This window comes from Pan troglodytes, chromosome 7 (assembly GCF_028858775.2).
Source record: "Pan troglodytes isolate AG18354 chromosome 7, NHGRI_mPanTro3-v2.0_pri, whole genome shotgun sequence".
In the NCBI taxonomy this organism is placed as follows: Eukaryota; Metazoa; Chordata; class Mammalia; order Primates; family Hominidae; genus Pan; species Pan troglodytes.
In genome coordinates, this window is record NC_072405.2 from 36218154 (window position 1) to 36241139 (window position 22986).

The following is a 22986-nucleotide window of genomic DNA, read 5'->3' on the forward strand; positions in this document are numbered from 1 at the left end:
AATCTTGCTGAGGTGAGGGGGCAAGACTGGTGACAGGAGGCCATGGCAGCTAGAATTTGCAGGGCACAGTCCCTGAGAGAAGGAAACTACACAGAGAAAGTTCCAGAAAAGTGCATACATTTCTCTTGAGTCTTTGGCTGAAACCAATCCGAACATGTGGAAACCCCAGGGGCACGACGACAACTTCTGAGGGAAGAACCATGACCAGAGCTCACACAACCCCTCTCCGGGGAGCCACTGAAGTTCCCTCAGCCAGAGCGGAAAAATTACCCAGGGGACAGAAAGTCCTTCTTCCTGAGAGCTGAGAGCTCTTTAGCCTGTTCTAGTCGGGGGAGATGGTGGAGAGGAATAAATAACAAAGCTCCGGTCAGTCAGGACCGCCCCTCACCCCCAGCTCCAAAAAGCTACAGGTCGGGGGAAGGAGAGGCAAGGGGTTAAGGCAAGGTGTGCTCTCCAGAGGGCTAAAGAAGAGCTATTCTAAGAAGACAAGTGACTTACACATTTGACATTTTATAGAAATGTTAGAATAACCGTTGGGCCAGGCACAGTGGCTCACTCCTGTTATCCCAGCACTTCAGAAGGCCGAGGTGGGCAGGTCACTTGAGGTCAGGAGTTCAAGACCAGTGTGACCAACATGGCAAAACACTGGCTCCACTAACAATACAAACATCAGCTGGGCATGGTGGCTCATGCCTATAATCCCAACTACCTGGGAGGCTGAGGCACATGAATTACTTGAACCCAGGAGGCAGAGGTTGCAGTGAGCCAAGTCATGCCACTGCACTCTAGCCTGGGCAACAGAGGGAGACCCTGTCTCAAAAAAACAAACAAACAAAAAGGCCAGGCGCAGTGGCTCACACCTGTCATCCCAGCAGTTTGGGAGGCTGAGGCGGGCAGATCACCTGAGGCCAGGAGTTTGAGACTAGCCTTGCCAACATGGTGAAACCCCATCTCTACTAAAAATACAAAAATTAGCTGGGTGTGGTGGCGTGTGCCTGTAATCCCAACTTCTCGGGAGGCTAAAGCATGTGAATCATTTGAATCCAGGAGGTAGAGGTTGCAGTGAGCTGAGATTCAGCCACTGCACTCCAGCCTGGACGACAGGGCAAGACTCTGTCTCAAAAAAAAAAAAAAAAAAAAAAAAAAATGACTATCATCACACAATGTCGCTGAAGAAACTCTAGGGTTCCTATGGGTGAGAAAGTGGTATCTCATTAGAGACGTGTCCAGGGCACAAGAGTGGGTGCATTTAACTATGACACATGTAAGCCCCAAATCAGGCACTCAAGATAAAGTCAGTCATCGTGTCTTTTAGATATTAAAGAGGGCAGAAAAAGGTATCTGCCCTTTAAAGAGGGCAGAAAAAGGTATTTCCATGGCTCTTCTCCATGGAACCTGTTTACAGAATGGGAACCACAAAGATTTGGGAGGGTGGGGGCACCACCAGGACTTTTAGAGGAGAAAGAAAAGGGTGCTTCCTTTGTGGATTTCCAGGAAGTCAACTTTTCTCTGTTGACTTAGCAAATTATCATGTAGCAATCTCAGCACATTATTCCCAGAGGTGCCACTTTAAGCATGTGACCAGGACCGTGCAGTGACCTGGGCCATCCCCACATACTGTTCAGGTCCTGTACCTGGAATTCCTGCCTGTCCTTAGATGATGGGGCCAGTGACTTCACAGATGCGCTACCTAACTCTGGACGATCTTCTTACATTGAACGGAACTCCGGAGGGAAGCACATCCCCAAGTGAGGACTCTGGAGATGTGAGGAGGAAATAGACAGGTGTTCTTTTCTCTATTGAATGCAAAAGCAGTTTTCTTGTAAGATGGGCCTTGGTGATTGTTCTGTTGCTTGGGACCCACTTCCTTTGGTTACCAAATAAGGCTTGAGCCATCACATTCCTTCATGTTCTTGGTCAAGACAGTGTTATCATCCAGAAATATTAGGGTGGCTTTTCCTATAAGCTGCCCACACTACCAATCCCCACTGAAAAATGATCACATCATCCAAATTCACCAACCCTCCCCACCCTCACCAGGTTTTCAGGAGAAGGAATGTATGTAATGGAAAGCTTGTGACATGTTTTTTGCTTTATTGAAATTCTTTCTTACAAAAGGTCTGATGTATTTTAGGCCAGGCCTAATTTGCTTTGGTCCCTGAAATGCAGGCCCATGGTCATTTCCATGTCCTCCGAAGTAGGTATGTAAACTAGTAGACTTCCATTTTTAAGGTTCACACACTTTTTAACATTGTTTTTATTTGATGTAAAACAAGACTTATGTTCTCCCTAATGAAAAGACCAAGTAAGAGAGTTATGTGCGTCTTCATGGAAGGGATAACTGGATTCTTTGCCAGAACCGGGTTGGGAATTTAGTTTGTTCAATGTGGCATCTTTCACCTTTAGTTTTTTTTTTTTTTTAATTTAAATGCAAACTTTGCAATGTGCTGAACTATGTAGCAAAAAGTGCTATGTTTATATATGCATACATATATTGGCTCTGGCAAGGGATGCATGAGTACATGCGTGTTATGTAAACATAGCAATTGGTCAGAAAGAGAGTTTCTCATCATTAGGACATTTAAGGAGTAGCAAGCATATTGGAAGCAGGAATGACCTAGGGCCATATTGGCTTAGTTGTCAGCCAGGAGTGTTGGAGGGGCCCAGGTCTCTCCCCAAGCAGGCCAGTGCTCACCTGATATGACAGGTGATCGTGTATCTGAGGCCTATGAGTTTGAGATTCCCCCAAGGTGAGGTGGGTCTGCACTCACTTGCTACCAGGTAGCTCCCCTAGTTCTTGAACATGTGTATGGCCCAGTTCTGCTCCTCATGTAAAAAGCAGAACATGATCTCCCTGTCTCTAGGAGGAGGGTGCAGATTGCAGATTTATGGAGGCCCAAGGCCCCTTATTCCTACTCCCCACCCCCAGAGGTTATAGGGAATCTTCATTTCCTTCCCCCCTAAGGGTTCCATTAGGACTTGTGTTTTCCTGACCACAGATTCACACCTGAAGAGGCTTGGAAGATGCAATATCATCACCTCCAAACAGCTGAGACACACATGACTTGGCTTTAACCGTGACTGCCAAGTGCCGGAGCACTGGACTCAGGTTTAACATGGGCAGCCCCCATGTCACCCTCCACATCAGCTCTCCTCCTACATTGATGGTCGGCCTGGAAGCCAGTCATGTTTGACCTTGCACTCACACCCTGGAGGTTCTGAAGTAGGCAACTTTCTCGTTACACAGGTCCTGCACCCAAGCTTTTAGCTCAGGCCAAGTAAAGACAATAAGTTCAGGTGGGAACACGGTCTTAGTCATTTTGTCTTCTGACTTGCAGTCTAGGTGAACGGACCAGTTAAGTGCTACCTGGAGGTAAGGTTGTATCCAGACTGACATGCCCTGGACCAATGCAGCTAAGTGGATACATGAATTTAGCACCCAAGATACTATTTAGCGTGCCATGGTAGTCATTCAATGTTAGTTTCATTCCCTTCTCCAAATCTAGCTGGATTCCTGCAGGTGACTTGCATTTCCCTCTTGCCCCTACAGCTGGCTTCTCCTCTATGTCACTTCCTCAAACTAGCAAATGGGGAGCAGAGGCAGAGTAAAGGGGGGAAATTCATCACTTGACGTTGCCTCTTGCTGGGGAGGAAGATGTAGAAACTCTTGGACTAATGGAGGTTTGGGAATTGTCTGAAGAGTAAATGATCTATACTACCAACCATCTCTGCTGCTGCACTTGTCTCTGACACATTCTCAGCATTCACCTGTAACTAAAAGGCCAAAAGGGAACTGGGATATTGAGGCCTGGTGCATGGTGTTCAGAGGCTGGGCAAAGTGGTGATCCAGTTGATCAGGGCTCCTCATGCAGGAACCTGGTGGAAGAGAGAGACGGGCTGTAGGTCCCAGAGTTATACTTTGGAGCACATGTTCAAGAGGGAAATGACGACCGGCCCCCACGGTCCTGGGATGCAGGTGTGAGGACTGAGAATGCTGGATGGGGTGTGGCCGAGGCATGGTCAGGGTGGCCCCGAGCTGTGCCCCACCCCAGGGATGCAGGAAGGGTGCTCTGTGCAGGACCCCGAACTTGGGCTCTGCCCACTTTCAGTGTCTGTTGCATGTCACGCTGGCATCTTCGGCATGTCCACAGTTTGTCACCCCCCATTTGGAGAAGCTGCAGCGGAAGATGGTTTCCTCTGTGCCCTTGCAGGCAACGTCATCCATCCAGATCCTCCCAGTGCCTGTGGAGACAGGGAAACACAGCTTATAAGCGGATACACAGGAGGGCGAGAAGGAGAAGAGAGAGCATGACTGTGTCTGCCCTTGACTTGGCTCTGCTGTACACTCAAACCTAGGGGCTTCCAGCTGCCCTCTCCATGCCCCCCCAAGACCTCATACTTATTTTCTGGGATTAGTTTCTTGAGGGCAGAATCACGATAATTGTTGGTGATGATGGCAGTAGCTACAAATATCAGCTATGTGTCAGAAGCCGGACAACCTCTCCTTTTTAGTGGCAGTGCCAGGACTGGCTATTAAAGTCTTAAACTCTGTCATTCACTCTTGAAGTACATGGGTAAAATCCCTTTACAAAGAATGTCAAGGGAACATTTAAACCACTTCCTTGCTGTTTGGCTCTAACAGATGAACTAAGTGGCTTGAACATATTTTTGTTACGTAGACATTTTCAGCCCCTGTTGTCACGGGATTGCCATGCAGTGAATCCGGGGATGGAGGAGGGAGGAGAGGCCCCTTCCGCCACCTCCTTGGATGTTGTTTCTTCTCCAGAGCCTCTTCCTGGCCTGGATAGCTGTAGCTCTTACACAATAAGCCCTTTGAGGCAGAGAATGATTTGCAGATTAAACGTCTCCTGGAAGACACATCGGTTTACAAATTACCCAGGAAAAGGCTGCAAGCTCCAGGGCTCTGTGGGATTAGTCACACCCAAAGCAAATAAAGAAGACTAACAAATAAAGAACAGTTCCAAGGTGACCCAGCCCAAATACATATATAGGATCTTGAAACTCTAGCTGGTGTTTCACCAGGGGGTTCTGGTTCACATCCAGTCACGGGAGGACCAATACAATGGGAACGTGGTCATCAAGGGAGGAGCAGTGCATATCTGCAGTGACGTCAACACTGCGGTGGCGGGGGATCATTCCTGGAGGAATTTGCCAGCAAACTCTCTCTGCTCCTTGCACCACCAAGCAGAGGCTAGAACCCTGTCAGCTCTAGGTACCAATCATTGCTTTAGCTTTAGAACTGATAGCTGATTACTCAAGGTGCAGTCTGAAGACCAGGGCTGTCAGCATCACCAGAGAGCTTGTTAGAAAAGCAGACACACAAAATCTTCCTTCAGCTTAATCTCTCCCACTCTAGGTTCCCACGCCGCCCCTAATCCCGCTCGAAGCAGCCCTGAGAAACATCACCCATTATCTCTCCATACCACCCCGCCAAAACTTTTGCTGCCCCAACACTTCAACACTATTTTATGTTATTTTTCTTACTAATATAAGAAGACAGGAATGTCAGGTCTCTGACCACAAGCTAAGCCATCATATCCCCTGTGACCTGCAAACATATATGTCCAGCTGGCCTGAAGTAACTGAAGAATCACAAAAGAAGTAAAAATGGCCGGTTCCTGCCTTAACTGATGACATTACCTTGTGAAATTCCTTCTCCTGGCTCAAAAGCTCCCCCACTGAGCACCTTATGTCCCCACCCCTCCCCGCCAGAGAACAACCCCCTTTGACTGTAATTTTCCACTACCTACCCAAATCCTATAAAATGGCCCCACCCCTAAATCCCTGCGCTGACTCTCTTTTCAGACTCAACCCGCCTGCACCCAGGTGAAATAAATAGCCTTGTTGCTTACACAAAAAAAGAAAAAAAAGAAAGAAAGGCAGACTCTTGGCCAGGTGCCATGGCTCACGCCAGTAATCTCAGCACTTTGGGAGGCTGAGGAGGGCAGATTGTTGAGATCAGGAGTTCAAGACCAGCCTGGTCAACATGGCAAAACTCCGTCTCTACTAAAAACCCCGTCTCTACCCCGTCTCTACCAAAAACACAAAAATTGGCTGGGCGTGGTGGTGCACGCCTGTAATCTCAGCTACGCAGGAGGCTGAGGCAGGAGAATCGCTTGAACCCGTGAGGCGGAGGTTACAGCGAGCCGAGATCATGCCAGCTTGGGCGACAGAGCAAGACTCAGTCTCAAAAACAAAACAAAACAGCAAAAAACCAAATTATTGAGGCCTCTGTGTGCTCAGTACCATTCTGATGAACAGAAAGACAAAACAACAGATGCAAAAGATTTCTGCCTTATAGAGCTAACGTTTGAGCTTCTATGTGTTTATTTAGAGTAACATTCATAGTAGGAAAAAGTTACACTGAATCCTACAGGCTTCCATCTGTGCCTCACACACAGAAAGCAGGACAACTATTTAACAGGTATTTAAGAGAGGGAAACTGAGGCCCCAGAAAGATTGAGTGACATCTCTAGGAAAGTAATTATTGAGGTGAAGAGGCCCTGCCCTGGCCTCTCATGTTCGGCCAGTACAGTCTTTTCTCCTCACACAGCCATAGTCCACAGCATGTAACACTCAGCCAGAGGACGGCAAACCATGAGCCAGGTCTGGCCAATGCCTGCTTTTATAAATAAAGTTGTAGTGGAACACAGCCCCACCCATTTGATTGCATATTGGCTTCAGTTGTTTTCCTACTCCAACTGCAGAACTGAGTAGCTGTGACAGAGACCACCTGGCCCACAAAGCTTAAAGTATTTGCTATCCAGCACTTTATGGAAAATGTTGGCCGACCCTTGCACTAAAGCTGTCTCCCAATATTTGAATCTTATCTTAGATAAAAGGACAAGAGGAGGTAATAATGCAATAATTAGACGTGAACACTCCTAATTTTGTCTGCCTGTTCCCACCTACAAATCTGTCTGATGTGCACCAATCCTTACCTCCTTTTCCATCTGTCTGTCTCCCTGGGAGATGCTCCCAGCTGCGCTAGGTCACACTCCCTTCCGTGGCCTACCGAGCCTCCCTCCAGTCATCACCCTTCCACCTCGCCATTTGCATCACTCCAGCACCTCCTGGACCAATTTAAAATTTAGAACATCTTCAAGGCCCTCCCATTTGGGTCTTTCTTGGCTTCCCCCATGCAAACAGAAAATCTGATTACTATGCCCTGTCCAGGAGAAATGTTATGGTGCCAGACCCCTGGGAGAACTGTCAGGGCTTGGAGACAGGGAGGACTCAGGTTTGGCAGGCACTGGAATTCCTTCCTTCCTTCTATTCTTCCTTCCTCGCTCCCTTCTTTCTTCCTTCCTCTCTCCCTCTGTTCCTCCCTGCCTCCCTCCCTGCCTCCCTCCCTTCACTCCTCCCTCCCTCCCTCTCTTCACTCCTCCCTCCTTTTCTTCCTACTTTCCCTCCCTCCTTCCTTTCTTCCCTTCTACATTTATCCAGCTCCTATTATGCCCCAGGTAGTTTTGGGTTTTGGAACTACAAAGGTGAAGCCCTCAAGATGTTTCCATGTATCGCAGGGATCAGGAGAGTATGAGAAGTGCTGTGATAGAGAAGAATGTGACGGGATCATAGAGGAGGGTTATTTCCATCTTAGGGGTGAGGGAGCATGGAAGGAGCCAGAAAAGCTTCCCTCAGGAAAGATCATTGAGCTGCCTTTAAAAGCTGAGTAGGAATTCCCTAGCTGAAGAGGGAGGGAAAAGCCTTCCAGCAGGAGGAGCAGCACAGGAGAAGAGGTGGGACATGAAACACATCATCTGTGCCCCGAGAACCACCAGCAGGTGCAGTGTGGAGAGGTGTGGGGTGGGCAGGAGGCCAACTAAGAAGATCCTTGGGTGCTGAGCTAAGGAAATCCAGCTTGATTCTGAGAGCGATAAAAGTCCTCTGAGGACCCAGGCAGGGAGTGAGGTGACCAGGCACTCGTTTTAGAAAGATCCCTAACAGTTTGAGACCAGCCTGGGCAATATAGCAAGACCCTATTTCTCCAAAATAACAAAATGAAATAATTAGCTTGGCGTAGTAGCATGTGCCTGTGGTCCCAGCTACTCAGGAGGCTGAGGCAGGAGGATTGCTTGAGCCTGGGAGGTCGAGGCTGCAGCAAGCTATGATTGCACCACTGCACTCCATGGGTGACAGAGGGAGACCTCATCTCTTAAAAAGAGAAAAAAAGAAAGAAAGATCCCCAGCAGCCATGCGAAGGAAGGCCACAGGAGCTAGCCTGCAGGTGTGGTGGCCGTGAGGAGTGACTCCTGGAGGATTAGAGCCTCTACTGTCCCCACCTCCACCCCACACTTGTAGATAAGCGTGCACAACAGAGCCTGTGCATGCTAACTGCTTGACACGCAGGATCTCCTTTAGCATTTATAGTAATTCTTCAATAGTGGAAGAACTGAAGCTTAGAGAGGGTAGGGAATCTAGTCAAGGTCTCCAGCTACAAGTGGCAGATCCGGGATTCTGACATGGGTGGTTTGACTCCAGGGCTGGGGCACTAACCACTGCTCTACCTGCTAATCTCCTAAGGGGAGGACAGCAAGAACGACGAGGTGGGGACAGGTTCAAGGAATGCCAGACGAGTGAACACTGGTGGGATCTGCAGGACTCGGGGACCAACCTGATGCGGGGAGGGGGAGTGGTGACAGGGAAGAGGTGGCCCAGGGTTCTGGCTGGGATGGGGTCTGACTGGTAGGACGGTTCCGGTGATGGCAATGAGAGAGGCACAGGATCTGGTGGAAGGATATGTGTGCAATTGTGACAGCTGCCATTGGAGGAGCCCATGGGGCATCCGAGTGCACCTGTCAGGAAGGTCACCAGACACTTGGGTCTGGAGCTCCACTGAGCACTGTGACAGAGGGAAAAGCTGGGGGTGACTGAAGCCCCAGGTGTGGAGGCAGCCTCCAGAGAGAGTGTGCAGAACACAAGGACAGCAGAGGCGGGGTGTTGGGGGTGCTAGGGAGAGGAAACTGTCAGGAAGGAAGAGGGTGAGAAGAAGGCTAGGAGGCAGAGCAAGAGGGACCTGGGAGGCTCCTTCAGGCTCAACAGCAGACGAGCTGGGAGTGGGGTTGGGGCACCAGTGGGTAGGATGCTGGCAGGGTGGCTCTGCCTGCCGCCAGGAATGACAGCTTTCCCTCCTCTCGGCCCCATGACTACAACAGCATTAGAACCCTTGGCACATGGTTTAGAATCCTCCTCTACATTACCCATGCTGTGGCCAGGGCTGGGCTTGGTCAGCTCTGCCCCCCAGCCCTGCAGCTAGCCTGGCCCATGCTAGGTGCCTGGAAACTGCTTGTAGAGAGGAGGAGAACATGGGTGCAGCCTGGGCTGGCAGAAAGCCTCAGTTATGCCAGCCCTTCCCTGCCCAGGCCCCTACAGCCCTCTGTATACTGCTAGTGACACCTGGCCTGCAACCAGCCAAGGTCTTGAATAGCACCTGAGACCTGTTAGGGCACCATGATAGGGAAATAATGGGGCAAAAAAATAGGGCATTCGTGAAAGCAAGTCCAGCTTCCTATCGACCAGTTGAAAGAATCAAGTGACAAGCTTACAGCTTCCCTGTGTCAAGAGGAACAGATCAGGGGAGTGAAAGAAGCCACAGTCTCCAGGATCGCTGGCCTGGCACTCGAAGCCCACGCACTGCCTTTTCACCAACCGGCAGAGTCAGCCTAACATGACCTGTGATCTTCAAACTACCTATTCTGGCTTCTTGAAAATAATTTATAATTTTTTTTCTCAAAAGGTTTTACTGCCACTTATTAGGAAAAAGCCTTCTTCGGAGCTAGAAATGGGAATTTGAGGACTGTTCCTATTCTAATCAACAACAACGGTGGTTTTCCTTAGTCAAAACCAGCTGGAATCCAGCCCCAAGCCTTAGGTGGGAGAACAGTATTCTTTCCTGGTAGGCTGCCCTTCATGGTGCCGGATCCCTTCGAACTCGCCCCTCAAACTCTGGCCCTTAAGACGGCACTCCCTGCCAGCTGGCTCGACACATTTCACCAAGGGTCACTTTCAGTCAATTACCAATGAGATCTATGGGATGAGATTCAGACCAAGAACTGCAGCAGCCCCTTATGGGGATGAAGAGGAAGGCGGCTGGGAGGAGTGGAGGCTTCCACCTCCAGTCTGGATGTGACCTGGCTCCGAGTCCCCATCTGGAAGGGACATGCCACTTTCTCCCCTCACCCTGTAGCCATTTATCACAGTGGGTTGGACAGCAATGACCTCAGGCAAGACAGCAGGTACGCCCGGCTCCACTCCATGATGTGGGGAACCCTGCCGTCAGTGGGCTGCCATCCACAGGTCACCAGGGGGGCTGGTAACTGGGTGTGAGAGGATCAGCCCCAATCCCTCCCCACACCCACCTGGTCTTCTCCACAGGTGAGCAGTGGCATCTTAAATCCCAGGGGGCCCAGGCTGGGAGACCCATTATGCAGCCTGCAGGCCCTTTAGTTACAGACAGGACACCAAGACCCAGAATGCAGAAGCAACAGGGCCAGGACATGCCATCAAGGGAAAGCTCACTACTGAATGGGTGTGAGGAGTACCAGGTTTGTGCATGTGGGACCATTGTTTTAGTTGTGAGTCAACACAAGAGTCTGATTCTTTCCATCAGGAAACAAATGCAGGGTTTGAATCAGCCATCTACCTAAGAAGGGTCTGTGCCCCTTCCTCAGAGTCTCTTGTGCTATCTGTAGGAGGTCAGTGTGCTTCAGTGTGTCAAAAGGAAAGCAACCAAAATGATGAAGACTCTCCAAATCTTGTCATATGAGGGCAAGATGAATATCTGGGGATTAATCTGGAGAAGAAAAGACTCAAGAGAGGCAGAGACAGCCCAGCAGAGTGGTTCAAATACAGACTCCTAAGACTCCTGCTTGGGCCTAAACGTCGGGTCTGACATTTGCTAGCTGTGTGACCTTGGGCAAGTTACTCAACCTCTCTGCACTTTTATTTCCTCATTTGAAAAACAGGGATGGCTGGGCATGGTGGCTCACGCCTGTAATCCCAGCACTTTGGGAGGCCAAGGTGGGTGGAGTGCTTGAGCCCAGGAGTTCGAGACCAGTCTGGGCAACATAGTGAGACTTCATCTCTATTAAAAATAAGAAGAAAAGTTAGCTGGAGATTGCTAGTAGTCCCAGCTAGTCAGGAGGCTGAAGGGGGAGGATCGCTTGAGCCCGAGTGATCAAGGCTGCAGTGAGCCATGATTGCACCATTGCCCTCCAAACTAGATGACAGAACAAGATCCTGTTTCCCTCCTTGAAAAAAGACAAACAGCGATGATACCTGTATACTTCATAGTGCTGTAAAGATGAAATGGGTAAATATTTGTTACATGTTGAGAACATAGGCTGGCACACTGAGTATCATATAAGTGTTAACAATAAAAACATAATAGAGACACGAGAGCACGTTATAAAGGTCTAAAGACCTAGCCAGGGAGAGAGAGACCACAGAAGCTGTGCCTGGGACACAGGACTGGGAAGGGCTGGTATGGGACACCACCAGGACAGGACTTAGATCCACGAAAGGAAGAATGTTCTAATCATCAGAACTGTCTGACGACCACCGGAGATGGTTGCCTAGGGCGGGGCAGTGAGTTTTTATTGCAGCAAGCATTTGGGGAGAGGCTGGGGACCTCGCGGAATTGCAGTGGAAGGGACTTGGGCTTTGGAGGTGAGCGCAGTCCTAGGATGTGCAGGCCCTCTCCCATGTCCTTTGCCCCCAGAGCGCCTTACCTTGCCCGAATCGAGCTGTGCGGTACACCTCCTCCACACCGCGGAAGCCGAGCATGCGGCACACCACGTCTCCGTCCTTCTTGTCCCAGCCGTCGTCACACACGGTGCCCCAGCGCCGGTCGTGGTACACTTCCACGCGGCCCTCGTGCGGGCCGGAGCCATTCACCAGGCGGATCATCATCGGGGCCTCCACGCCACCTGCCGGAGCAGCCAACTGTCACTACCCAGCTCTAGATACACCAGGACCCGCCCCCAGGGGCCTTCTTTGACTCCGCCTACCCCTGGGTAGGAGGAAGAGAGGGCTGGGGCCCACCTGTATCAAGACTTCAGCTCCCAAATCACCCTGTGCCTCTTCTGCCCTTTGCCAGCCTTCTCCCCACCTTAAAAAAATAGCCTTTTTAACAGCGCAGTGCTGGTACAAAAACAGACACAGAGACCAATGGAACAAAATAGAGAGCCCAGAAACAAAGCTACACACCTACAGCCATCTGATCTTCGACCAAGTCAAAAGAATAAGCAGTGGGGAAAGGACTCCCTATTCAATAAATGGCGCTGGGATATTTGGCTAGCCGTATGCAGAAGAATGAAACTGGACCCCTACCTTTCACCTTATACAAAACTATAGAACTCAAGATGGATTAAAGATTTAAATTTAAGACCTCAAACTGTAAGAATCCTAGAAGAAAACCTGGGAAACATTATTCTGGACATTGGCCTTGAAAAAGAATTTATGACTAAGTCCTCAAAAGCAATTGCAACAAAAAACAAAATTGACAAGTGGACGAGTGGGAACTAATTAAACTAAAGAGCTTCTGTACAGGAAAAAAAAAAACTATCAACAAAGTGAACAGACAACCTACAGAATGGGAGAAAATACTAATATTTGCAAACTATGCATCCAACAAAGGTCTAATATCTGGAATCTATAAGGAACATAATTCAACAAACAAAAAACAAATAACCCCATCAGAAAGTGGGCAAAAGAGGGGCTGGGCTTGGTGGCTTATGCTTATAATCCCAGCACTTTGGGAGACCAAGGCAGGAGGATCACTTGAGGCTAGGGCTTCAAGACCAGCCTCAGCCTGGGCAGCATGGGGAAACCCTGTCTCTACAAAATAATAATAATAAATGAGCCAGGCATAGTAGCCCATGCTTGTGGTGCTAGCTACTCGGGAGGCTGAGGTGGGAGGATCACTTAAGCCTGGGAGGTTAAGGCTGCAGTGAGCCATGTTCGTGCCACTGCACTCCAGCATGCATGACAAAGCAAGACCCTAAGGAAAAAAAAAAAAGTGGGCAGGAGACATGAACAGACATTTCTCAAAAGAAGATATACAAGCAGCCAGCAAACATGAAAAAATGCTCATCGTTACTAATCATCAGAGAAATGCAAATCAAAACCACGATGAGATACTATCTCACGCCAGTCAGAATGGCTATTATTAAAAAGTCAAAAAACAACAGATGCTGATAAGCCTGTGGAGAAAAGGGAATGCTTATACTGTTGGTGGGAATGTAAATTAGTTCAGCCACTGTGGAAAGCAGTTTGGAGATTTCTCAAAGAACTTAAAACAGAACTATTATTTGACACAGCAATCCCATTGCTGGGTGTACATCTGAAGGAAAATAAGTCATTCTACCAAAAAGACACATACACTCATATGTTCACTGCAGAACTATTCACAATAGCAAAGACATGGAAATCAACCTAGGTGCCCATCAGCAGCGGATTGAATAAAGAAAATGTGGTATATATACATATACACCATGGAATACTATGCAGCCATAAAAAAGAACAAAGTCATGTCCTATGCAGCAACATGGATGCAGCTGGAGGCCATTATCCTAAGTGAATTAACGCAGGAACAGAACACCAATACCTCATATTCTCACTTTTAAGTGGGAGCTAAACACAGGGGTGGGGGTGGGAATACAAGATGGGGGAGGGGAGAAGAGGGGTAAGGGTTGAAAAACTAACTACTGGGCACTACGCTCACTACCTGGATGACAGGATCATCTATACTCCAAGCTTCAGCATCACGCAATATACCCAGGTAATAAACCTGCACATGTACCCTCTGAATCTAAAATAAAAGTTGAAATAATAAACAATAAAATAAAATAGCCTTTTTTAAAGAGCAGTTTTAGGTTTGCAGAAAAATTGATTGAAAGGTACAGAAAATTCCCATATACACCACCCCTCCCTCTACACACAGCCTCCCCCATTATCAACATCCCCCGAGAGTGGTGCATTTGTTACACTCAATGAACCTACACTGATGCCTCGTCATCACCCAGAGTCCACAATTTACATTTGGGTTCACTTCTGGTGCTGTGCATGCGATGGGTTTGGACAAATGTATAATAATGTGTATTCGCCATTACAATATCATACAGAATCTTTTCACTGCCCTAAAAATCTTCTGTGCTCCACTTATTCAGTGAGACTATTCATCTCTCCTTCCTCCCTACCCCTGGCAACCACTGATCTTTTCACTGTCTCCATAGTTTTGCCTTTTCCAGAATGTCATAGTTGGAATCATACAGTATGCAGCCTTTTCAGATTGGCATCTTTCACTTAGTAATAAGTAAGTGAACCTTCATGTAAGGTTCCTTCATGTCTTTTCATGGCTTCATAGCTCCTTTATTTTTAGGACTAATGGTATTCCATTTTCTATGTGCACCATAGTTTATTCATCCATTCACCTACTGAAAAACATCTTGGTTGCTTCAAAGTTTTTGCCTGGATGAATAAAGCTGCTATAAATATCCATGTGCAGGTTTTCATGTGGATGTCAGTTTCAGCTCATTTGGGTAAATATCAAGGAGTGTGATTACCAGATTTCTCTCCACTGTTTGAGACCCGGTGACCAGCAGCCTTGCCTGCTAGGGAGGAGGGAGTAGGAGAAATAGGAAGCCAAGGATGGTTAAGACTTTGTGGGCAGGTAGCATGGCTGTGTCCCGGGAAGTGTCTCAGCCCTGATTTGGTCATTCATGTTCACTTTCCCACTAGGCTGTGAGTGTGAAAGTGCTTTAAGCCAGAGAGAGCCAGTTGGGAATTCTGGTTCTGCCACTTACTATCTGCAACTGTGAGACACATTGTTTCATCAAATCTGAGATGCCACCTGTTGTAACGGGCGCCTGTTTTATATGCCACTAAGAAGGAAAAATCTCTGCTGGGTAGGTGGCAAATTATATCAAGTGCCAGATGCTTCCTGATTTCACAGACATATAAATGTGTGTCACAGAATCAATGAAACATGGTAATAGATGTGAAGAACTCAGAATAGCACCTGGCACATAATAGGCCCTTTCGACCTGAATGACCTTAAGGTAGCCTCACAACCTCTCTAAGGGCATTTCCCCAACTGCGACATGGGAACAACATCTACACTGCAGGACTGTCATGCAAACACAATGCAACAAAGCTAAAAGGGCTCTGGGGCACAATCCTGGCCCATGGAAACATCAGCAATGTGGGTCTGTTCCCCCTTCTCTGAGGGCTGAGCCCCTGTCACATTGATCTCTAAACTCAGTGCTTGGCACACAGCCTGGCTGGAGGAAATGAAAAATCAATGTTTGCAGAATGTAGTAGAGAGCCATTCCTGAGCATTACAATGCATTGGTTCTCCAAGGGGAAATGTTGGGGACTCAAAGAACACCAGAGCAACTGAAAGAAGCCTTTGGATCATCACAAAGCCAAGGTTTGGCTGGGAAGTCATAGTCTCAGGGTGAAACACATGGTCAGTGCCAGAGCTGGGATCACAGCTTGGGTTTCCTTATGTGTCTTCCCACATCCTTTTCACCATCCTGCCTGCCCCACTACTCTTGGGGGCTATTTCCCCTGCTGGGACCTGAGCATCCTCACTTGATAAGATACTGGAGTGGTCAGTGGGTCTTATCAAAATCATTAGGAACACCAGATTCCACGGCCAATCCAGACCTACTGAAAGAGAATCTTGGTGGCAAGAATGAGGGATCTCTATTTTTCCAAGTGTCCCAAATCATTCAGAACAATTGGTTTGTGGGCTGCGGACTGGCATTTAGATTAGATGATCAATCAGCAAGGTTCCTTCTAGCTCCAACCCTCAGTAATCCAAGGCCAGAGAAGAAATCAGGGTCATCTCTTTTTAAAGCCAGAATCCACTGGTGTCATGTGGGGTGGGGGTGGACATTGTACTGGAACCCAGTGACAAGTGGGTGACACAATGCAGGAAAATGCCCATGTGAACTGCCAGAGAAAATAACCAACCTACTCAAGCCCTGCTACTAATAAGCGCGGCACTCCTGGACTTTTGTTTTTCCTTTATCTTGTATTTGGCCAAGTGGGCTGGAAGGAGCCTCCTTTTAATGACTGTGACTTGGCAAAGACTTTCATAGGTCCCGAAGGAGATGGCAGAATTGACATCTGTGCCCCATGAGAAAGGAGAGAACTCAGAACTGGCCACATGCCTGGGCCAAGAAAACCCCAGAAAATTCTGCAGAGGAACCGAGGAAGCCACCAGGAAGCGACCCTAACCCCAGGAATGATGCTAAAGACTACAGCGAGAGCACCAGGGATGCCTCCTCTCGATATTGGATGTATTTGCTGCGGATCCTTCATCCCTGGCCAGGTGACCGTTCTCCCCACACAGACTGCAAATACAAACTCATTCAGGCTGTCCCCAAACAGGCTGAGGCTATGCAAGACAACAGAGAGATCCTGGAGAAGAAAAACATGGAGAAGAGCTGGAATTCAGAGGCTGGGTCTGACACCAAGAAACTCCCCGGGAGCAGTAAGGACAGGCTAACCTGCAGCCAGCAGCACCAAGAGGGACCCGGCCGCTGCGCGGGGCCTTGGCCCTGGGTTGGCTGAGGCCAGGCTGTCAGCCCTGGTTTCTCACAGACCTGCCTCACCTCTGGCTGCACCAGGAGGCCTGCAACAGAAGCCACAGTGTGGGGTCAGCAAGTAGGGCAAGAAGTGGCAGGAGGGTGCTGTGAGTCACAGAGCAGGCCAGGCAGAAGTCAGGTGTGGGGTCAAAACAACAGGAAGAGTGTGACTGGGTATGACTAGGCAGCCAAGGTAGACGGTCGGAGACTCCCTGACTTAGCCTCTCTGTTCTGGCCAGCCTGAACTCACTTTGTGCACCTACTCGTTTAGCCAAGTAAGTGACTGAGAGTCTATTAGACAGCTGTGGATACACCCACAAACGGAGTCCCTGCCCTCATGGAGCTGACATTCTAGGGAGAGTCTAGCAATACAGCTAGTCAACAAAAACAAAACCATAATTATAGCCAAGCGGTGATAAGAGCATAGATGGGAACAGAAGCACAGGGAGTACAGAGTGAGGCAGGCACTATTGTGGGCAAGTGAACAAAGGAGTGGAGAGTGAGGGCAGGCGCCATCTTGGACAAGTGGAGGAGGGAGGAAATGAGAGACAGGGCAGGCACCATCTTGGCCAAGTGGACAAGGAAGGAAATGAGAGAGAGGGCAGGCACCATCTTGGCCGAGTGGACAAGGAAGGAAATGAGAGAGAGGGCAGGCACCATCTTGGACAGGTGGACAAGGGATGGAATGAGAGGGCAGGTACTGTCTTGGACAAGTGAACAAGGAAGAGGGTGGGGAGTGAGAGCAGGTGCCATTTTGGATGAGTAGAGAAGGAAGGCCTTGAGTGGAGACCTGAATGAGCTGAGGAAGGACGTGGACTCCCCCACCTCAGAAAACTCCTTTCTGTACTCTGGCCTAAGCTTTCCTTGTCTTTTAGATCTCAGCTTAGATGCCTCTTCTCCTTCCCTGGTCCCCACACCCAACAGGGCCCCTTCTAGGTACATGCTTATAGCTTTGTGTCATAATTGCTATTGCTATTTACTCTCTTAGGACACTGTGAGCCTTCTGAGGATCACATGACCTGGTACAGGGCCCGGTGCACTGAGATGCCCAGCCTGTGCAAAGGGAAGGCATGCATGAATGGAAGGACTCATTAATATGGACCCAGATGGGCAGGGGCTGGCTGGAGGGCATGGCTCCCCAGAGTCCAGGGCTTTGGTGGCAACCTGAATGGAGAATCCACCATCAGGGCCCCAAATCTCCAGCATCCTCTTTATTACATCACAACACTTCTAATCACATACTTGCTGCCTTCTCTACTTGAGATGACTCTGGATTCTGGACCCGGAGCTCAGGCTGTTACAATGACCGTACATCTCAAGTGAGAGAATGGGGACATGGCTGTCAGATGATCATGGTGGGTGCAGTGGGAAGTCTGGAAAATGTCATTTGGATGCTGAAATACTGAAATTCCCAAGAGGTTTCAATGTATATAGAAGTGATAGAAGAATATTTGGAAACAAGACACCTTCAAAAAATTGAAAACATATGATAACCGTAATTACGGGATGCAAAGCATCAATTTCAAGGATGTCTCTGGCCCATGGCCCATGCTCACCATGCATCGAGCAAAGTCATGGCCTGCAGGTTCCCCAGTAGGGACCACATTGATCTCAGGAACTGAAAAGTGCCCTCAAGGGAGAAAAAGAACTAGAGAGCACCTGGGCGAGGCTGCACAAGGCACCACTCCACCCAGACCCCAGTGTCGGTTCATTAAGCATGGAGGCCTGTTCCTCACCACCTGTCCCCAGATTCCCTAGACTCAGGGCTTCCCCCCATGGTGGAGGGCCGCCTGCCCACAGGGTCAACAGATGCTGCCTGCCCCAGCAGGGTCAACACAAATCTGAAAGCCACACCTTCTCCCCTGGACTCACCCAAATCAGAGGCCGCATTTTGTTGTAGCTCCACTGCACAGAGCATGGCCCTAAGCTGTGGATTTTGCATCCTTTTCTCCCCACCCAACAAAATCTCAGCTCTGTTACCACCTCTCTGGGAAACCACAGGCTGAGGTCTGACTTGCTTATGATGTAGGCTGCCCTGATTCAGGAACTCAGAGTCTAAATTCAGAAACTTGTGTCTCTGGCCTCCTTTACCCCTGAAGAGGTATAGGGGAGGCAGGCAGGCAGGAGCCTTTCCCAGAGCTGAGCAATGAGGCCACCTCCAGCAACACACTTGGGGAATCACCAATGCCCTCCAACAGTGACTACCCTCTAGCCTGAGAAGGACGTCATCATTTAAGAGGTTTGGGTTTCTGTGGGCAGAGGGTTTAAATGCTGCTTTTTCCCGGCAGTTTCTGCCCCAGGTCAAAGCTTTCCCACCAAGCCACCAACCACCACTGGGAAATACGCTTGCCCCACAATGTGTCAGCCCCCACTTAATCAGACGCGGTGACTGAGAGGCAGCCTCAGCCTGGTCCGTGACTTCCCCGAGACTCTTCCTGTCAGTCCAGGGAGTTTTTCCTCAGATGCCCCCCAAGAGGGTCCCTGCAGGGGGAACGGGGCTACTAGAGTCAGGGAGATGCCTCTCTCTGCACGTGGCAGTGGAGGAAAATGGGAGACAGGGATTCTTGATTGTGTGAAATTCAGAGACTCCTAGGCTCCAAAGCAAGAGCAGATGCTCCAGGTAGAGGGCAAAGGGCAAGAGAGCTGGTGATGAGCAATGGGACCCCAGGCTTTCGAGGTTGCAGCCACGTCCCCTAGTAACTGCCCTTCAATGATTGCGAGGCACCTTCACCTCCTCCTTGGCATCACACCACATTGAGCCCTGGAAAATCCTTCCTGAGCAAATGAGGATCAGCAGACCGGAAGAAAACCCTGCCCCATACCACTCCTGTGTGGGTATCTGATTTGCACCCCTCAGGTGAGGGCGTTAGGTGCAGAGACTATCACACTTTTCCTCTTGTTCTGGATCCCTAACCTGCAGACTGGGGTCTACCTGTCCATGCCTTCATGGTTTGCAAGTTGAGAGGATGGTACTGGCTACAAGGCTGGTCCCTACCAGCTCTGTGCAGGAATGGCACCGGCACATAGCATCACTTGGCTGGAAAACCCAAGCTGAAGGGAAACACAAAGAGCTATTCCTTCCTAAAAACAAGGAGAGGCTGTTCTTGACAGCTTATTCCAATCCCCATCCCACAAGGCTTTGGCAGAGCTTTTTCTTATAATGCCCACCCCTGCCCCCCATAGCAGAGACACCCAGATGTCCACAGGGCTCATCTCTGTTCGTCTTTTCCCTGCTGCCCCAGAACTGGGGACCATAAGCCCGAGATGGAGCAGGGACTTAGGGGCTGCTAGGCCCCCAAACATGGAAATAAAAGAAAATCTTGAGTTTCTTCAAGGGAAATTCTAGGCTAGCCCCAAGAAGTAAATGAGCAACTTGATAAGAAAGAAAGAAATAGTAGCTTAAAGCAATAGTCAAAGAAGTTAGAGTCAACATCTGATGACTCTCTATAGAAACTAAACAGAACATCTTAACATATGTCCCTGAGGTGTTTTTCAGAAACCCAGCTGGATGTTTTTCAGAAACCCAGAACCAAATGGATTTGCTGGCATATAGACCCCAAATGAGGAGAAACTGAGGCCTGAACTCTGATTGACAGACTTTTTTTTTTTTTTTTTTTTTTTTTTTTTGAGACAAGGTCTGGCTCTGTCACCCAGGCTGGAGTGCAGTGGCATGATCTTGGCTCACTACAACCTCTGTCCCCCAGGCTCAAGCCATTCTCTCCCGCCTCAGCCTCCCAAGTAGCTGGGACTACAGGGTGCATGCTGCCATGCCCAGCTAATGATTGTGTTTATTCTTTATTCTCCAGTGCCATAGAATAAAGGAAAATTCCAGGCACCTAGCTAGCTCTGAGGACCTGGAAGAAGTCACATCCACAGGCCAGACCTTAATATTCCTTTCTGCTGGACCCAAGTTTTTAGACAAAGTTTCCCTTCCTTAACCAATTGCAAATCAGAAAGTCTTTGAAGCCATGTATGACCTGTAAGCCCTTGCTTCCAGATTTCCCACCTTTTTAGGCCAAACCAATGTATAACATCCATGTATTGATTTAGAAATTTGCCTGTAACTTCTGCTCTCCTGAAATTTACCATTGCCTTTAAACAGCCTTGCTTGTAAGCCATCCAGGAGGTTGAGTCTTAAGTGTGAGCTACCAGATTTTCTTTGCTTGGTGCCTTGCAAATAAACACCATGCTTCCTCCCACTGCACAACTTCAGTATGGATGTTTGGCTTTACCACGCCAGGCAAGAAGATCCCACTTCGGTTTGGTTACAAGCCCCATCAACACCCTGTGACCAAGGTTCTTCCCTTTGATACAGAGAAGCAGAAAGAGAAAAGTGCTGTCACCTCAAAGCCCAGACCAGAGCATCCCTGCCTGGTTTCACTGTGTAACCCTAGGAGAGGAAAGTGGTTTGAGGGAACATAGGGCAGGAGACTGGCTCCTGGCTGGGTAGCCTCCTTGCTGTCTCCCAGATCAAGGGGCTCATTGTTTCACCCCACAAGTTTTCTGGAGTGTCAATTCCAGCCTCGGCTTGGAGCTCTCTGCCTCACTGCAGCCCCAGACCACAGCACCTGCCTCCCCATTCCTCGACCTGTTGTACTGAGCCTGCCCTTCACCCAGGCCCCACCGGGACCAACCCCATGGTCCTCAGCCACCCTCCTTCTACAGGCCCCAAATCTCTCAAAGCTTGAGCTTGTTCCCCAGTAAAGAGGGTACAGCTGAGGCACAGATGAGGCCAGGTCATGGAGAAGATCAAGGCATGGGTCTGGACAAGGAATCTTAGCATTTTCTCAGGATATCACTAGGAACAACTTCCATTAGCTTAGTTGTCGGCAACAGATGTCCCATTACTTAGTGCTTGGAGTCATTTTTCGGTAATTGTGATACCATCTTTGGGCTTTTCCAATAATCACAAATGATGGTGAAGCATAGCATTTGCCAGCTGGTAGAGACTTGAAGATGACATAGTCCACACTCTTTGCATGACACGTGTGGGAGCAGAGGCCCAGAGAGGTGACGTGCCTTACCCAAGTCATCCCGTAGCTAGCAGAAGAGCTGGGGCCTGAACTTGAGACTTAGCCCTCGGGCCAATTCTCCATCTACACCCTCCTTTCTTTCCCAGAATCCTTTCTTCAGAAGATCCCTGAGCATGGTCCACCAATTTGCATCACGACTTTGATGCAAGATGCCTTTTGATGGAGCAGTTACATGAAAAACAATTACTTTAACCCTGGAACTGCAATGCTTCTAACTAAAATTCATAGAAACAGCTTGGTTTCTCCTGAGTCTTATGGGAGAACCAAGAAGACAGGGTTGCCTTTGTGAAGCACAGCCATTGCTGAGTTTGCATTTGAAAATGAACATGTCAACGATTGCAGGCAGGGGAAGGATAAACCAGCCTTAGCTTTTGAGGAAAGTGATAATATTTGTTGAAGTCCGGGGTGATTCTACTTCCTGTGCACAGATTTGCAGCACTAAAAATGCATTATCTGTATTAATTCTTTATGTATATTTTATCAATGTCTGTGTTTATTTTTTCAATTGCATATTTATTTATCCATCCATTTGCAGGTATGGAATTACTACCACATTCCAGGATTGTGCTAGGCACTAAGGATGCAAGGATAAATAAGTGTTGTCTTTGCCCTGGACTCACTCAAATGAACTAAGAGTTTAAAATAGATAAGAAAGACCACAGAATGTCAAAGCTGGCAGAGAACTCAGGGGCTCCAAAACCCTCAGTTAGAAATGAGGAAACTGAGGTTGAGAGAGAAGTCACCAGCCATTACTGGGATGCCAGATCCTTCTCTTTTGAGACCACTTCTCTTTCTGATGCTGGCTACTTTCAGTAACAAACCATAATACAGAGAGAAGACAGTTTGAGGTTAAACCAGCAGGGCCCAGGGTGGAGTAGGCTGGCACTCCTAGAACCAGGTGGCACTGCTCTCCATCTGTGAGGGTTACAAGCACATATACTATTTTCCCTTGGAAATAGAGACCATGTCTTTTTTGTCCATGGCCCCTTAACACTTAACATGACACGTGGCTGGCTGAGGGCCCTAAATGCTGAATAGATGGCGTGGAGGGCAATGGGTAGATGTGTGCGTGACTTTATGAGCAAGCATGATTGGAATCCCCTTCTGAATGCCTCCGGATCCCTGTACCTCCCTGGTTCCAGTCTCAACCTCCAGTGCCTGCATATTCAGAATGGGTGCTGTTCTCACCCACAGATCCCACCTGCTCAGGGTGGGAGGGGTGGGAAAGGTGCTGCCCCAGGACGGAGGCCACAGCTCGCTGTGCACACAGTGACTTGGGGCCTGACCCTGGATTTCATCGATTTGTGCTGCCCTTCTGAAGGTCATTCTAGATCCCC

General features: G+C 48.8%; 1 protein-coding gene across 2 annotated transcripts in view; it reads right to left on the reverse strand.

Moving 5' to 3' along the window:
- Nucleotides 1–2074: 2074 nt before the first annotated feature.
- SCARA5 (scavenger receptor class A member 5) overlaps nucleotides 2075–22986 on the reverse strand; it is a 125930-nt gene continuing 105018 nt past the window's right edge. For both annotated transcript variants that reach the window (XM_016959272.4, XM_024345099.3), the window contains 2 exons: nucleotides 11751–11948; nucleotides 2075–4242 (listed from right to left, as the gene is read on the reverse strand). In XM_016959272.4, coding sequence (XP_016814761.3) covers nucleotides 4106–4242; nucleotides 11751–11948 — 335 coding nt within the window. In that variant the 3' untranslated portion in view covers nucleotides 2075–4105. The remainder of the gene's footprint in view (nucleotides 4243–11750; nucleotides 11949–22986) is intronic.